An 18503-nucleotide genomic window follows, 5' to 3' on the forward strand; every position below is an offset into this window, starting at 1 on the left:
GTAGGGGTGGTATACAGAAGATAGCCCTATTTGGTAAAAGACCAAGTCCATATTATGGCAAGAACAGCTCAAATAAGCAAAGAGAAACAACAGTCCATCATTACTTTAAGACATGAAGGTCAGTCAATCAGGAAAATTTCAAGAACTTTTTAAGTTTCTTGAAGTGCAGTAGCAAAAACCATCAAGCACTATTACTGAAACTGACTCTCATGAGGACTGCCACAGGAAAAGAAGACCCAGAGTTACCTCTGCTGCAGAGGATAAGTTCATTAGAGTTAACTGCACCTCAGATATTGCTTCCCAAATAAATGCTTCAGAGTTCACGTAACAGACACATCACAACATCAACTGTTCAGAGGAGACTGCGTGAATCAGGCCTTCATGGTCGAATTGCTGCAAAGAAACCACTACTAAAGGACACCAATAATAAGAAGAGAATTGCTTGGGCCAACAAATACGAGCAATGGTCATTAGACCGGTGGAAATCTGTCCTTTGGTCTGATGAGTCCAAATTTGAGATTTTTGGTTCCAACCGCAGTTTCTTTGTGAGATGCAGAGTAGGTGAACGGGTGATCTCTGCATGTGTGCGATATGCCATCCCATCTGGTTTGCACTTTGTGGGACTATCATTTGTTTTTCAACAGTACAATGACCCAACACCTCCAGGCTGTGATAGGGCTATTTGACCAAGAAGGAGAGTGATGGAGTGCTGCATCAGATGACCTGACCTCCACAATCACCAGACCTCAACCCAATTGAGATGGTTTGGGATGAGTTGGACCGCAGAGTGAAGGAAAAGCAGCCAACAAGTGCTCAGCATATGTGGGAACTCCTTCAAGACTGTTGGAAAAGCATTTTTCATTAAGCTAGTTGAGAGAATGCCAAAAGTGTGCAAAGCTGTCATCAAGGGAAAGGGTGCATACTTTGAAGAATATAAAATATATTCTGATTTGTTTAACACTTTTTTTTACTACCTGATTCCATATGTGTTATTTCATAGTTTTGATGTCTTCGCTATTCTTCTACAATGTAGAAAATAGTAAAAATAAAGAAAAATCCTTGAATGAGTAGGTGTGTCCAAACTTTTGACTGGTACTGTAGTCATACTCTTTTTTTGGAGTGGAGACGCACAGACATTAATGGAATCATGCAACACACTCTCCCCACTTCCACCCCCCTACACCCACCTGTTCTGTTTGCGTAGCAGCAGTTTGATGTGGTTGAACTCGGGCCTCTCGGTAGGTTCCTCTGCCCAGCAGCGCTGCATGAGTTGGCCCAGCTCCTGGCTGTGGATCTGAGGGTTGACAGCAGGCCGCAGGCACGGCCACTCACCCAGAGCCACCCGGTCCATGATTTCTAGAGGAAGGGGGAGTGTACAAAACATTACGCTGTTTCCATGACATAGACTGACCAGGTGAATCCCTTATTGATGTCACTAGTTGAATCCACTTCAATCAGTGTAGAAGAAGAGGAGGAGACAGGTAAAAAAATTATATATTTTTAAGACTTGAAACAATTGAGACATGGATTGTGTATGTGTGCTATTAAGAGGGGGAATGGGCAAGACAAAATATTTAAGTGCCTTTGAAAGGGGTATGGTAGTAGTTGCTAGGAGCACCGGTTTGTCAAGAACTGCAACACTGCTGGGTTTTTCACGTTCAAGTTTCCCATGTGTAGAAAGAATGGTACACCGCCCAAAAGACATCCAGCCAACTTGACACTAGAGGTCAACCGATTATGATTTTTCAACGCCGATACCGATTATTGGAGGGCCAAAATGCCGATACCGATTAATCGGACGATATTATCGGACAATATTTGTAATAATGACAATTACAACAATACTGAATGAACACTTATTTTAACTTAATATAATACATAAATAAAAATCTATTTAGTCTCAAATAAATAATGAAACATGTTCAATTTGATTTAAATAATGCAAAAACACAGTGTGGGAGAAGAAAGTAAAAGTGCAATATGTGCCATGTAAAAAAGCTAACGTTTAAGTTCCTTGCTCAGACCATGAGAACATATGAAAGCTGGTGGTTCCTTTTAACATGTCTTCAATATTCCCAGTTAAGTTTAAGGTTGTAGTTATTATAGGAATTATAGGGATATTTCTCTCTATACCATTTCATTTCATATACATTTGACTATTGGATGTTCTTATTGGCACTATAGTATTGCCAGTCTAATCTCGGGAGTTGATAGGCTTGAAGTCATAAACAGCGCGGTGCTTCAAGCATTGCGAAGAGGTGCTGGCAAACGCAGGAAAGTGCTGTTTGAATGAATGCTTAAGAGCCTGCTGCTGCCTACCACCGCTCAGTCTGACTGCTCTATCAAATATCAAATCATTGACTTAATTATAATATAATAAACACACAGGAATATGAGCCTTAGGTCATTAATATGGTCAAATCTGGAAACTATGATTTCGAAAACAAAACGTTTATTCTTTCAGTGAAATACGGAACCGTTCCGCATTTTTATTGAACGGGTGGCATCCATAAATCTAAATATTGCTGTTACATTGCACAACCTTCAACGTTGTCATAATTATTTAAAATTCTGGCAAATTAATTACGGTCTTTGTTCGGAAGAAATGGTCTTCACACAGTTCGCAACGAGCCAGGTGGCCCAAACTGCTACATATACCCTGACTCTGCTTGCACAGAACGCAAGAGAAGTGACACAATTTCCCTCGTTAATATTGCCTGCTAACATTAATTTCTTTTAACTAAATATGCAGGTTTAAAAAAAATATAGATGTGTAATGATTTTAAGAAAGGCATTGATGTTTATGGTTATGTACATTGGTGCAACGACAGTGCTTTTTTTGCCAATGCGCTTGTTAAATCATCACCCGTTTGGCGAAGTAGTCTGTGATTCGATGATAAATGTACAGGCACCACATTGATTATATGCAACGCAGGACAAGCTAGTTAACCTAGTAATATCATCAACCATGTGTAGTTAACTAGTGATTATGTTAAAATGGATTGTTTTTTATAAGATACGTTTAATGCTAGCTAGCACCGTACCTTGGCCCCTTGCTGCACTCGCATAACAGGTAGTCAGTCTTCGTCCAAAAATGCTGATTACCGATTGTTATGAAAACTTGAAATAAACCCTAATTAATCGGTCAACCTCTACTTGACACAACTGTGGGAAGCATTGGAGTCAACATGGGCCAGCATCCCTGTGGAATGTTTTCGACACCTTTTAGAGTCCATGCCCCAACAAATTGAGGCAGTTCTGAGGGAAAAAGTGTGTGTGTGGGGGGGTGCAACTCAATATTAGGAAGGTATTCTTAATGTTTTCTACACTCAGTGTATAAAGCATTCCTATAGATGGTGAAATTTAATATTTTCTATCTAGTGTCATTCCTTCTGCTTTCATCTTCTCAGAGATTCCAGTCCAATTTCCTTTCCATTGTGTTCATATGCTTTCACAATCTTTCCATTATCTCTCCCTCTCAATGTATTCTATCCTCTCGTTCACACTTTCATAATTTCTCACCCTATTCCCCTATTTCTGCCCTCATTCAGAAAAAAAATTAGGCACGCAAACACACGCGCACACGCACGCACGCGCACACACACACACACACACATACACACACACACACACACCCAACAGCAGTCCATGCAGTCTAATTGAGTTAAGACCATAAAGTGGTTTCAGTGGCATAAATGGCATGCTCTGGTTCTAAGTCAGTTCATTGTCTTTCTGTCACACAACAGCTGCTGTCTACCACTACAAAGTGTTACACTCTGATGAGCAAATACAAACACTTGCTTCTCTCTCAGTACACCACTCTTGCAATCGACCACAATCACGTTCAATTTTCTATAACTTTGCACAATTTCATGCAATTATGGTTTTGAAAAAAAAACAAATTCACTGAGCAGTGGTGGTTGGCAGACAGCAATGCAGCAATGTTTTCTCCTCAACACGTTGTGACGGAGACTTGAATTGGAACACAACAACAGCTGTTATTGCTGATCTGTATAGCAAAAAATCCAATCTCTTTCTTTTTCAGTTTTCTAAAGAAGGAAGATAGGACAGATTGTTGTTCCCAAACTAACTACAATTTAATCTGAAATCTTGACTGATAATGAAAAAAAACGTTCTCAAGAGTCACACACCCCTGCTCAAATGAAAAAGAAATATCTTGGTTCCAGCTATGTACTTACAATCTGATATTTTATTAAAATTGTGTTGCTTTACTCTAAGCCAGAGACACAGAAAACAGTACAGTGGAAGGTAAACAAATATAATATGTTTCTGTGTTATTTAAAGCATGTGACTGTGTGTTTGTCCCTACAAGTGTTTGTGTGGGCTTAACTATCCTTAGTACAAAGCAGAGAGGTATATTAGCTCTCGTCCTCCACATCATTAGAGTAGGCTCTTCAGGGTAAGTGGGGTGCAAGAGGGGCTAAGTGAGAAAATAGCAAATCTTTTGGGAGCGTGTTCGACAAATTCCCTAGTTTAAGTTGCCAAATGGTTGCAATTGCAAAACTGTTCCATGTCTCCATTTTAACGTCGTGGCATATTGGTCAGTAGCTCTGAAATGAACATTGGGTTGTGTCAATATTTGGGGGTCTACACTTCATTTGTTGAATTTGATGTCATGTTTTTTAGAGTCAAGGAGGAACCTTGAAATATAAAGAATACAGTTCACGTGGAGTAAAATGTATCGACATACTGTAGATTTGTTGAGTCACTGGAGCTGTTATGTGTTTTTTGATAGGTTTGTGTTTTCTACAGAGCTTTTCCTGAGTAAACAGACTTGCGGGTGCAATGTGCAGAATAACAGCTTTTGTTTTGAGTTGCTCTAATTGCCTTATCGCCACTCGGCGATAATGCAGTCAGCAAAGACCACAGAGCCTTGACGAGAAGGAGGCTTGTTAGGTTTGTTTGTTATGCTTTTGATGGAAGAAACATACAAACACTGTTTATCTTGGACACAATCTGGGGTATAATTTACTCAGCAGCAATGGTATTCTCTCTTTCTTTTATAATACATCTGTGTTTATGTGCAAATAAGCGTGCTTATGACCAAAAGTGTATGGGAGCACAAATGTGACTAGTTTCAGGAAACTAGGAGTATGTCGCATGTCACTACTTCACAGTAGAGGCATTTGAACATGTACATTTGAATTTTTTATCAAAATGTGTTTTTGGGCAGAAATGCCTTCTGGAACAATGAACTTTCATGTGCCTTAATAACAAACGTGTCTGCCATCTGTAAATATGAATAAATTACGAGCCTAGTTGGTTTAGCCACGGGAAAAGACAGGAACCTTCCCGCTAGCCATGATTGGCTGAGGTAATGGATGGGCAGGACATGCCAAGAGTGTGGCGCCCTGATCTGTTACACCTGTCCTTGTGATTGTCTCCACCCCCTCTAGGTGTAGCTTATTTTCCCCAGTGTATTTATCCCTGTGTTTCTTGTCTCTCTGTGCCAGTTCATCTTGTCTGTTTCAAGTCAACCAGCGTGTTTTTCCCATGCTCCTGCTTTTGCTATTCTCTATTTTGCTAGTCCACCTGGTTTTGACCCTTGCCTGTTTTCTGGACTCTGTACCCGCCTGCCTGACCAGTCTGCCTGCCCTGATCTCGAGCCTGCCTGCCACCCTGTACCTTCTGGACTCTGATCTGGTTTTGACCCTTTGCCTGTCCATAACTATTCTCTTGCCTACCCTTTTTGGAACTAATAAATATCAAACACTCAAACCATCTGCCTCCCGTGTCTGCATCTGGGTCTGGCCCTGAGCTCTTATAGAGAGATGAGTTCGGATTGGTCTGCCATGTAGCATGCTTCTGTCTATAACATGAGCTGCTCAGTATGTGTAGGTAATCATTTCTACCACAGCTTTTTTGAAAGATATCATGAAGAACTGCAGAAGTATTGCTACTGCTCTCCACTGTCTGGAGGACGATCGTGCCATGCTGACTCTCTCTGACTCTGAAAATGAATCAGAAAATGAGGAAATCTCTGATTTAGATAAAAACATTTTAATTGAACCAGACATTGTAGAGTCTTCAGAAACAGCGATCAACAATGTTGTTGTCACGGAAGAAGTTGAATGCCCGGTGGTGGCAGAGTATGATTGCTATGGAGATGGAGAAAATCCTAGCGTTTGATTGCAAATATGCAGCAGGAGTCAAAAAGAGAAGACAGAAAGCTGTTGTATAAAACACATGTCTCCGGATTACATTTCCAAACTAAGGGCAACCATGGCAATGGTGACAGAGAGGGAGAAGCGTTCATCCATGTATACGGGTAAGAAAGTCTAGCTAGATACATTTTCAGATATTATACATTTCAAATTTAGTCAGAATGTCATTTTCATTTTAAGTTAAAGCGTAGTGTTAGCTAGCTAGCTAACATTAGCTGGCTGGCTCACTAGCTAACATTACGTGTATGATCTGTGTAATATTATTATTTGTATCTCCGAAATCTATTTGCATTGCTAGTTATAACCTAATGTTAGCTAGCTAGTTAACATTGACCCTAGTTGGTTAGCTTTAGCTACCTGGAGATTCATGCATGGTGGCTAGCTATGACAATCAGTTTGTAATGCTAGTAGTATGGGTTGGGATTATTGCCGCGTTCAAAAACTTGGGACTCGGAAATCTCAGACTTCCGACTTCAGTGTGTTCAAGACAACTGGGGACTCGGAAAAAAACAAGCTCCGACTAGGAAAAATCGTTTTGAACTGTCATCCAACTCAGAATTCCAACTCAGGAACTGGGGCCTCTTTCTAGAGCCCTGACTTTTCGACCTGAAGCTCACTAACGTCATGATTTCACCTCGTATTTTTCCAAGTTCTCAGTTGTCTGGGAACTTACTCACTCTGTTTAGCAAATGGACTCACATGTGAATCCTTAAAGAGATGGGTGGGGCTAAGGCTTAAGAGGTTGTGAACGATCCTGAATGGGTTTAGACAAAGAAGAGCTCTCTAGTAGGTGTACCAAAACATTCAAGAGCCATTTTCTCAAAAGTGGGGTTACAAGTTTATCAACTTTCAAAGCAGAATTACTTTCCCATTGTTCCTCAACTGTAGTGTATTATCTATAACTTTCGCGCTCTGAATCTCTACTTTTATCTAATGTGAAAAACACAATTTCAAATTTTGCTACATAGGATCAAATCGGTCCCAAATGTCTGTCATGTAGAAAGAGAGAGTGCGTGTGTGTGTATGTGTGTGTTACCTTTGGGGCTGAGCGGCTCTCCCTCCAGATAGAAGGCTCCATGGCGTAGCGCCACCTCTTGGAGAATGATGCCAAAGCTGTAGACGTCTCCCTTCTGTGTGCCACATGGAGGGGGTCTCTCCAACCTCAGCAGCTCTGGGGCCATCCACAGCTTCCCTACACACATAGATTGATAAATTGACTAAAAGCTTAATCAATTTGCCTACAGACACTGATCTAAGGTCAGTTTTGTATTTCACCCTCTTAAGGATTTGATCAGGTTAAGCTGATCCTAGATCTGTGTCTAAAGGGCAATTTCCTGCAGAGCCAGGTGACTAACGGGCATAGTAAGCATGGGCGTCATCTGTGTTGCTCTCGGTGCGAAAGCTGGACAGGCCGTAGTCGGTGATCTTCAGCACAAAGCGGTTATCCACCACGCAGTTGGACGACTTCAGGTTGCCGTGGGAGACAATGACACTGTTGTGGAGGAAAGCCATGCCCTGGTAAGGAGAAGGGGAGGGAGGTAGGGATAGAGGGTAAAATGTAGAAAGAGAAGAGAGAGGAATAGTCAAAAGGAGAGATTAGATATATATTAGTTATTTATATTCAGCTTTAGTCTAAAAATGTTTTGCAAAGCATATGCACAGTGTAAAGTCAGTCATCGTTCACTTGAATGATGCACATGTGTTTTCTGAAGTCAACTGAAGTTGACACATGGAAAGATAAGCAGGAGAGTGTGTAGAGCAGTGGTTACCTTGACAATGTCATTGATTAAAGAGTATCTGAACATCCAATCCAGTGTGATGCTCTCGTTTTCCATGATGTCCTGAAGGATGAAACACACAACCATGCGTACTCACACACACACACACACACACACACACACACACACACACACACACACACACACACACACACACACACACACACACACACACACACACACACACACACACACACACACACACACACACCATTTAGACAAGGAAAATGCATCCTAAAGATTTGTAGTGGGTCAGTGAACTATCTTATAGTGGAGATGTGGTGAGGGGTGGCTACCTGTAGGCTACCCCGAGGACAGTACTCTGTGATGATGCAGATGTTGGGGGGGTCGATGCAGGCTCCAATGAAGCGGGTCAGGTGCTCATTCTGAATATCACGCATCTGGGGAGGCAAGGAAAGGAGGACACCATGTGACTTACACATTTAGGGACAGCGCTATTCTCTGATGCATTCTGGAGTATACACACGTCACACTACAACCTCATGAGGACTTACATGTTTCAGTTCAAACAGCACGTTTCTGGTGAGCTCAATGCGTTTTCTGTTGATGTATTTGATGGCCACAATATTTGCCTGAAAGACAGAGAAAACATTATGCATTCAATCCAGTTGACATTAAAAGGTTACTTTCTTTCATGCATGCACGCACACACACACACACACACACACACACACACACACACACACACACACACACACACACACACACACACACACACACACACACACACACACACACACACACACACACACACGCACACCCTACTTACCTTGTAATAGCCTGTCTTGGCAAACACCTGAAAGTTTCCATCTCCTGTTAATAGGGAGCCGTAGTTGGAGCCCCTCTGTAAATAAAGTGAAAGGTGGAATGGGGTCAGTTTTGTGCAAGACTGTGTGTATTGTGAAATGTGTGTGTTGTTACAAGCGTGCATGTGAGTGTGGACTCACCAGGGACAGAGTGAGCTTGCTGCCTGCGCTTCGCAGCACTTTCTCCATGTTGCTCATCTGAATATCCTCCCAGGAGACTCTCCACAGCTGAGCCACCAGCTCATTTTCAAGCTTCAGCTTCCTGTGTGTGCGAAAGAGAGAGAGTGATGATAGATTGCTCTTTTAGATATGTGAACAATGCTATAAACGTAATGACATAAAACTTTTCCTGTAGATTCTAGGCCTTGTGCATACTTGCTGATTGAACTGGCCTGTCTACACTCACCTGTATATGAAGACAGTAATGGTGAGGATGATGATAATGATGAAGAACACCACAATTGTTACCATCTGGTGGATTGTGATGGTTCCTGGAAAAAGAGACAGGGGAAACATTTTTATGGTCTGCTGGTGTCCTTCAATACAGCCACTGCATGACAGTGTAAAGTCAGTTATCGTAAACTGTTTTGACTGGTTATGACTACTATAACTTCTGCTACGTCATGCAAACTAAGACATTTTATGGGGGGCAGTGTATATAAAAGTGAGTGAGAGACAGAAGGAGTCCACTGACGTGCAAGGCATGCTGGGTTGTCGTTCTTGAAGCCACAGACGGGCACATCTAAAGGAGCAGCGCCCCCTGGCCACTGGATGTCCATCCCAGGCAAGGCCCTCAGCTTCTTCTGAGAGCCGTTGTACACCAACACAATCTGGCAAGGAACACAGTATAACTTACAATTACATGTCTAATGTTATAGACAAATAACATACCACACATTGATTGATTGAATGTATTAGATAATTTAAAGCAGTAGGCTGTTCCAGCCGGAGACAACATTACATAATTAAACATTTTAGAGGATAAAAAAAGAATAAAGAAGGCTTATTTCCATTGTGGTCCTCTTAGACAGTGAGATGGCAGGCTGGCAAGATTGACCCATTATTCTCAATGCAATGCATTAGCATAGGGTGACAATGGGAGACGACATTCAATGAGCCACTAATCAGACCAAAGACTTGACACTCACCCCCTCACACTGGGTGAAAAGCATCCACTCTCTCTCCCTTATCACACACACACACACACACACACACACACACACACACACACACACACACACACACACACACACACACACACACACACACACACACACACACACACACACACACACACACACACATACACACACACACACACACACACACACACACACACACACACACACACACACACACACACACACACACACACACACACACACACACACACACAAACACACAAATCAAATCAAATCAAATTTATTTATATAGCCCTTCGTACATCAGCTGATATCTCAAAGTGCTGTACAGAAACCCAGCCTAAAACCCCAAACAGCAAGCAATGCAGGTGTAGAAGCACACACACACTTGGAGTCGGAAGTTTACACACACCTTAGCCAAATACATTTAAACTCAGTTTTTCACAATTCCTGACATTTAATCCTAGTAAAAATTCCCTGTCTAATGTCAGTTAGCATCTTCACTTTATTTTAAGAATGTGAAATGTCAGAATAATAGTTGAGAGCATGATTTATTTCAGCTTTAATTTCTTTCATCACAATCCCAGTGGGTCAGAAGTTTACATACACTCAATTAGTATTTGGTAGTATTGCCTTTAAATTGTTTAACTTGGGCCAAACATTTCAGGTAGCCTTCCACAAGCTTCCCACAATAAGTTGGGTGAATTTTGACCCATTCGTCCTGACAGAGCTAGTGTAACTGAGTCAGGTTTGTAGGCCTCCTTGCTCGCACACACATTTTCAGTTCTACCCACACATTTTCTATAGGAGGTCAGGGAGTTGTGATGGCCACTCCAATACCATGACTTTGTTGCCCTTAAGCCATTTTGCCACTACTTTGGAAGTATGATTTGGGTCATTGTTCATTTGGAAGACCCATTTGCGACCAAGCTTTAACTTCATGACTGATGTCTTGAGATGTTGCTTCAATATATCCACATAATTTTCCTACCTCATGATGCCATCTATTTTGTGAAGTGCACCAGACCCTCCTGCAGCAAAGCACCCCCACAACATGATGCTGCCACCCCCGTGCTTCACGGTTGGGATGGTGTTCTTCGGCTTGCAAGCATCCCCCATTTCCTCCAAACTTAACGATGGTCATTATGGCCAAACAGTTCTATTTTTGTTTCATCAGACCAGAGGACATTTCTCCAAATAGTACAACCTTGTCCCCATGTGCAGTTGCAAACCGTAGTCTGGCTTTATGGTGGTTTTGGAGCAGTTGCTTCTTCCTTGCTGAGTGGCCTTTCAGGTTATGTCGATATAGGATTTGTTTTACTGTGGATATAGATACTTTTGTACCTGTTTCCTCCAGCATCTTCACAAGGTCCTTTGCTGTTGTTCTGGGATTGATTTGCACTTTTCGCACCAAAGTACGTTCATCTCTAGGAGACAGAACGCATCTCCTTCCTGAGCGGTTTGACGGCTGCGTAGTCCCATTGTGTTTATACTTGCGTACTATTGTTTGTACAGATGAAAATGGAAATTGCTCCCAAGGATGAATCAGAAAAATTGCTCCCAAGGATGAATCAGACTTGTGGAGGTCTACAAATATTTTTCTGAGGTCTTGGTTGAATTATTTTGATTTTCCCGTGATGTCAAGCAAAGAGGCACTGAGTTTGAAGGTAGGCCTTGAAATACATCCACAGGTACACCTCCAATTGACTATCAGAAGCTTCTAAAGCCATTACATAATTTTCTGGAATTTTCCAAGCTGTTTAAAGGCACAGTTAACTTAGTGCATGTAAACTTCTGACCCACTGGAATTGTGATACAGTGAATTATAAGTGAAATAATCTGTCTGTTGGAAAAATTACTTGTGTCATGCACAAAGTTGATGTCCTAACCGACTTGCCAAAACTAGTTTGTTAACAAGAAATTTGTGGAGTGGTTGGAAAACGAGTTTTAATTACTCCAACCTAAGTGTATGTAAACTTCTGACTTCAATTGTACATGTACATACAGTACTCTAGATCTCGCTGGATCAGCTGGTCATTAACCTCAGTGGCTTGCCACCAATGAATATTTACCATTCTGTCATTACATAAGACAAACACATTGGCACTGGGTGGATGAAATTACATAATAAATTATCATATGTAAACTGAAATAGGGTTTGTTAATACTGTATGCTATAGCTATATATAGCTGTTTCCCCATTTACCCTCACCCTGAGCAGATGGTATATTGTAGTGGTAATGGAAATATGGAGGTCTTTCTATGAACTGTAGAGCTCTTTTCTTCCAGATGTTAATGCCTCTGGAGAACATCTAGTTTTAATCTCCCATCTCCAAAACACACAGAGACTGTGTACACAGGCAGGCAGCTTTATGAGCACTGGCAGAATGAAAGAGATGAGGAGCCTTAGTGTACGAGAGATGACGAGCCTTAGTGTACGAGGGAGAGAGAGAGAGAGAGAGATGTGTGTGTGTTCAGTACCTGGAAAACACTGGTGTTGGTGTCATTCATGTCCCAGAGAGCGAAGTCTGTCTCTCTGTCCCCATTCTCATCTATCTGCACCAGGCCTGTTACACCTGTTGAGGACCAGAAGGAGAGAGGAGCCAAAGGGAGATAGAGGAGTCAGACAATATTTAAAGGAACCAAATTAATGTTAGCTTACACTAATATCCAGTTCAGGGATGAAAATAATCATCAAAGCACTCAGCGGGTAACAGTAATTACTACAAATTATTACTGTCGTTACGAAACGAGAGCAGATTTACATTTGAGGTTGTCCCTATTAGCCGACACCGGAAAAAAATCTCAACCATTGTGCAAGTTAGAACACCCATAACAAAAATCTCAAACATAAAAAAATAAACAGCCATAACGATCAAAACAAACATCGGTCATGACAACAATTTCACTTCAAATGATGGTGTTGGAGATACACAGATGCAAACACAACATAAGTTGGTACACCCTAGGTCCACCCAAAAGTATTCATCCATAATCACAGTAATATAGCTGGGCTATCTTGCTAATAAATCTAGTAGATGGCCATCTTGTATAACATTACTTTCATTTCCGGCGAAGACAACAGCCCAGGGTTGGTTTGGAGGTGCAGATAATAGCCTGAGAGCCATTCCATATTGAGTGTAAATGGAAAGAGGTGTCTATAGGGAGAAATTACATGACAGGCAATGCCATTACTGGCATGGAAATGTCCAATCCAAATGGGGTTATCCTAGTAATAAAGAAATATACAGGCGTCATCCCTCTAATCAGAGGAGAGAGGGCCTGAGAGATGTGCTATGATATGGGACAGATTATCGGCTAGAGGGACATGAAGAAGATAGGGTAGCATGCACGCATGCACAAACGCACATCCCCAAGAACACACACTTTCCCACAGATGTTATTGCCCTACTCACACACACACAGGTGGGCAGTGGTTAGAGAATGATTAACCTTGTGGTTGGTCTGGGAAAATGGCCAGCGTCTGCATGGGGGGCTGCATGGTGTTTGGTTGTCTGGGACAGGTTAAGGTGTGGAAGTAAGGGGAGTGGAGTCATGATTTAGTACCTCTTTAATAGAACATTATACACTTAACATTGACCAATGAGTCATGTCGGTGATGTCAGCACGACTTCCAGGAATTGGGAGTAGCACTTCTTTGGGGTATTGTCCCTGGCTGGTCTGTCTGTGTTAAGGCAAACTAGGTATGGGAAGTATATAAAATAATGGAGACACATTTACAGTAAAAATGCAGCCTTTAAATCAAATCAAATCAAATTGTATTTGTTACATGCGCCGAATACAACAGGTGTAGCAGACCTTACAGTGAAATGCTTACTTACAAGCCCTTAACCAACGATGCAGTTTTAAGTAAATACCTAAAAAATAAAAAATAAGACAAAAGAGATAAGAAAAACACATAATTCAAGAGCAGCAGTGAATAACAATAGCGGGGCCATATACAGGGGGTACCGATACAGAGTCAATGTGTTAATGTGCCGTGGCACCGGTGTCGAGGTAATTGAGATAATTATGTACATGCAGATAGTGTTGTTAAAGTGGCTATGCATAGATAATAACAGAGAGTAGTAGCAGAGTGGGGGGGTGCAAATAGTCTGGGTAGCAATTTGATTAGCTGTTCAGGAGTCTTATGGTTGTTTAGAAGCCTCTTGAACCTAGACTTGGCACTCTGGTAGGGCTTGCCATGCGGTAGCAGAGAGAACAGTCTTTGACTAGGGTGGCTGGAGTCTTTGACGATTTTTAGGGCCTTCCTCTGACACCGCCTGGCATAGAGGTCCTGGATGGCAGGAAGCTTGGCCCCGGTGATGTACTAGGCCGTACGCACTACCCTCTGTAGTGCCTTGCAGTCGGAGGCAGAGTAGTTGCCATACCAGGCAGTGATGCAACCCGTCAGGATGCTCTCGATGGTGCACCTGTAAAATCTTTTGAGGATCTGAGGACCTATGCCAAATATTTTCGGTCTCCTGAGGGGGAATAGGTTTGGTTGCGCCCTCTTCACGACTGTCTTGGTGCGCTTGGACCATGTTAGTTTGTTGTTGATGTGGATGCCAAGGAACTTGAAGCTCTCAAACTGCTCCAATACAGTGTGCTCGGTCCTCTTTTTCCTGCGGTCCACAATCATCTCCTTTGTCTTGATCATGTTGAGGGAGAGGTTGTTGTTCTTGCACCACATGTTCAGGTTTCTGACCTCTTCCCTAAAGGCTGTCTCATCATTGTCAGTGATCAGGCCTACCACTGTTATGTCATCAGCAAACGTAATGATGGTGTTGGAGTTGTGCCAGACCATGCAGCCGTGAGTGAACAGGGAGTACAGGAGGGGGCTGAGCATGCACCCTTGAGGGGCCCCCGTGTTGAGGATCAGCATGGCGGATGTGTTGTTACCTGCCCTTACCACATGGGGCGGCCCGTCAGGAAGTCTAGGATCCATTTGCAGAGGGAGCTGTTTAGTCCCAGGTTCCTTTAACCATCCCTCTGTCCGTCCATGTATCCATCCATCCCTCCACCCATCCATTTTTCTTAGCCTCACATATCTCTTACTGCTGTCTTACTCTTTATTAATAACTCTTTAAATATTCTTATACCTTGAATGGAAATGGTGGGGGTACGGCTGAATTTAGTGGGCTGCAGTGATAGAGGCTCAGTCCACCAGAGCTGTATTAGTCTGGTAGTGCAGACAGACTTTAATTGTGCTACAAAGAACAGAGCCGGAGGGGGTGGCATTTGCACAATGTGCTAGCAATCAGGGCAGGCGTTCAGAGCGTGTGGAGAAAGGTGGCACATTCAAATCAAATCAAATGTATTTATATAGCCCTTCGTACATCAGCTGATATCTCAAAGTGCTGTACAGAAATCCAGCCTAAAACCCCAAACAGCAAGCAATGCAGGTGTAGAAGCACGGTGGCTAGGAAAAACTCCCTAGAAAGGCCAAAACCTAGGAAGAAACCTAGAGAGGAACCAGGCTATGTGGGGTGGCCAGTCCTCTTCTGGCTGTGCCGGGTGGAGATTATAACAGAACATGGCCAAGATGTTCAAATGTTCATAAATGACCAGCATGGTCGAATAATAATAAGGCAGAACAGTTGAAACTGGAGCAGCAGCACAGTCAGGTGGAAGTTGAAACTGGAGCAGCAGCATGGCCAGGTGGACTGGGGACAGCAAGGAGTCAACATGTCAGGTAGTCCTGGGGCATGGTCCTAGGGCTCAGGTCAGTTGAAACTGGAACAGCAGCATGGCCAGGTGGACTGGGGACAGCAAGGAGTCATCATGTCAGGTAGTCCTGGGACATGGTCCTAGGGCTCAGGTCCTCCGAGAGAGAGAAAGAAAGAGAGAAGGAGAGAATTAGAGAACGCACACTTAGATTCACACAGGACACCGAATAGGACAGGAGAAGTACTCCAGATATAACAAACTGACCCCAGCCCCCCGACACATAAACTACTGCAGCATAAATACTGGAGGCTGAGACAGGAGGGGTCAGGAGACACTGTGAGCTGTGAGCTACGGTACAGCGCAGTAGCTTGACAGCTAGTGTGTTAGTTTTGTAAATTATAACTACCTGTATGCTTTCTTAAAAAGTTCAAATGGACTGTAGTGATGTAAAGTCATGAGTGATGCGTATTGGAAGTACAGTATATCAGATGAAGGCTGTGTTGCCAAAACATGCGGTTTTCAAAAATGAAGAAGCAAGTTCTATACATCTTCCACTGTCCTCCTAGAGTGTCTGAATCTCTCTCACCCATCCAGGCCCATTAGTTAATGGAACAGAAGCTAGAGAGAAAAGCAGCTGTAACCTGATCCTTCCATCTTGACATCCTCCCTCTCTCTATGTACAAGGTCTATACTGGCTGCCTCCCTTCATGTACTGTATCCATCTTTGTACATTATGTAAATTCATATATCATCAACAACAGTAAAACACCTGTATGTCTCATCTTATTCCCCTCACTGTTCAAATCCTTTTAATTACCTAAACTAAAACGGGGAATCAGTTTCCCCTCTGCGCCTTTCCAATATGTTTGATTTGCACAGCAGTGTGTCCCTGATGAAGGAAGTTAACATCTGATTGAAAAAACATTGCATGACCCGTTCCGTACTGACGGCTAACCTGGAGGAGACGTCACCAGGCACATGCTCCTGGGCTGCCTATTCCTAAATCAGGTGTCAACTCCCTCTTTCCAAGACTGCACAACGCACATTGTTTTAGTCTGGTCCTCTTTTTGTTGAGGTATAACAAGATCTCGCAGTCAAACAAAAGATTCCAGAAGCATATTGACAAGGTAGAAAAAAAGGTCAAGTGTCTGAAAGAAAATGTCCATGAAAAGCCAGAGGTGAGTCCATATTAGTGGCATGTTGTGGTTTTTAGGCTTCTGGTTGATAAATGCACAAGGCAACTGTCAAAGCATTTGAAAAGGGCACACAGAGGGAGGACTAGCAACACAATGCAGGTTGTCGCAGTGCGTCCCTAAACATGAATGAAACCTACAATCAAACACTTCTCTAATTCAGGGCATAACTGGAAAGTACTTTGACTTTAAATCTGGAGAAAGCAAAGAGCACTCTTATGAATAACAACAACCGTTAACAAAGTGCACAGTGGAAGTGTCACTGCACCATTTGATTTTCCACCAAGTCACAGTGTAGTTTATATGTATGGTGCCAACCAGGTGATTACAATCCCTAGCTGCTGTGAAGCCGTGTGAGCAGCTGCTGATAGAGCTCCATTAGAGCCACATAAACAGCCTTTGTTCTTATCTACAGAGTGAACACATGGGAATAGGTGATATATTGTGTATTTATTATCACTGCTGCTAAACGTGGGAGCACTCCTATCACATACAGTATATGCAAATATTGACCTTATTGTACACTCACTGTAGTGTGTTATGATATTGCAGCTCGACATCAGCTAGACCAGGAGGTTAACTTGCAGGCTGTTTTTTGTTCACTCTACTTAGTTGTCTGATGTCTGAAAACACAGGCTTGGAATTTTGGCCTTGCATTGGAGAAGAATGTGATTACTTTTGTGGAAAAATTCATTGGTTAATTATCATTATTTTTTGGAATGCTTTTAATGCCTCCCCACAAGCACCTCTCCTTGAAATAATTGCATTTACTGTGAGAAATAACTATGGCATTATTCTACCCAGGCAGATGTGAAAATGTTTGCCAGTCTGCAAACCACCTGCAGCTTATGTCCCTGGATCAAAGTGTGTTCTACATACATACAGTTGAAGTCGGAAGTTTACTTTCAATTAGGTTGAAGTCATTAAAACTAATGTTTCAACCACTCCACAAATGTCTTGTTAACAAACTATAGTTTTGGCAAGTCGTTTAGGACATCTACTTTATGCATGACACAAGTCATTTTTCCAACAATTGTTTACAAACAGATTATTTCAATTATAATTGACGGTATCACAACTTCAGTGGGTCAGAAGTTTACATACACTAAGTTGACTGTGCCTTTAAACAGCTTCGAAAATTCCAGAAAAGGATGTCATGGCTTTAAAAGCTTCTGATAGGCTGACTGACATCATTTCAGTCAATTGGAGGTGTACCTGTGGATGTATTTCAAGGCCTACCTTCAAACGCAGTGCCTCTTCGCTTGACATCATGGGAAAATCAAAAGAAATCCGCCAAGACCTCCGAAAAATATTGTAGACCTCCACAAGTCTGGTTCATCTTCAGGCATTTCCAAATGCCTGAAGGTACCACGTTCATCTGTAGAAACAATAGGTCGCAAGTATAAACACCATGGGACCAAGCAGCCGTCATACCGCTCAGGAAGGAGACGCGTTCTGTCTCCTAGAGATGAACGTACTTTGGTGTGAAAAGTGCAAATCAATCCCAGAACAACAGCAAAGGACCTTGTGAAGAGGCTGAAGGAAACAGGTACAAAAGTATCTATATCCACAGTAAAACAAATCCTATATCGACATAACCTGAAAGGCCACTCAGCAAGGAAGAAGCAACTGCTCCAAAACCGCAATAAAAAAGCCAGACTATGGTTTGCAACTGCATATGGAGACAAAGATTGTACTTTGGTCCTCT

At 42.4% G+C, this 18503-nt stretch overlaps 1 protein-coding gene across 2 annotated transcripts in view; it reads right to left on the reverse strand.

The window, feature by feature from the left end:
• The window catches only part of LOC109901951 (atrial natriuretic peptide receptor 1-like), a 53215-nt gene that overhangs the window by 2747 nt on the left and 31965 nt on the right, over positions 1–18503 (reverse strand). For both annotated transcript variants that reach the window (XM_031786872.1, XM_031786871.1), the window contains exons 6-16: positions 12414–12508; positions 9485–9620; positions 9197–9281; positions 8932–9052; positions 8754–8828; positions 8479–8556; positions 8260–8364; positions 7955–8026; positions 7541–7700; positions 7222–7377; positions 1188–1356 (exon numbers count right to left, since the gene is read on the reverse strand). In XM_031786872.1, coding sequence (XP_031642732.1) covers positions 1188–1356; positions 7222–7377; positions 7541–7700; positions 7955–8026; positions 8260–8364; positions 8479–8556; positions 8754–8828; positions 8932–9052; positions 9197–9281; positions 9485–9620; positions 12414–12508 — 1252 coding nt within the window. The remainder of the gene's footprint in view (positions 1–1187; positions 1357–7221; positions 7378–7540; positions 7701–7954; positions 8027–8259; positions 8365–8478; positions 8557–8753; positions 8829–8931; positions 9053–9196; positions 9282–9484; positions 9621–12413; positions 12509–18503) is intronic.

The sequence above is a fragment of the Oncorhynchus kisutch genome, linkage group LG13 (assembly GCF_002021735.2).
Source record: "Oncorhynchus kisutch isolate 150728-3 linkage group LG13, Okis_V2, whole genome shotgun sequence".
Taxonomy (NCBI): domain Eukaryota; kingdom Metazoa; phylum Chordata; class Actinopteri; order Salmoniformes; family Salmonidae; genus Oncorhynchus; species Oncorhynchus kisutch.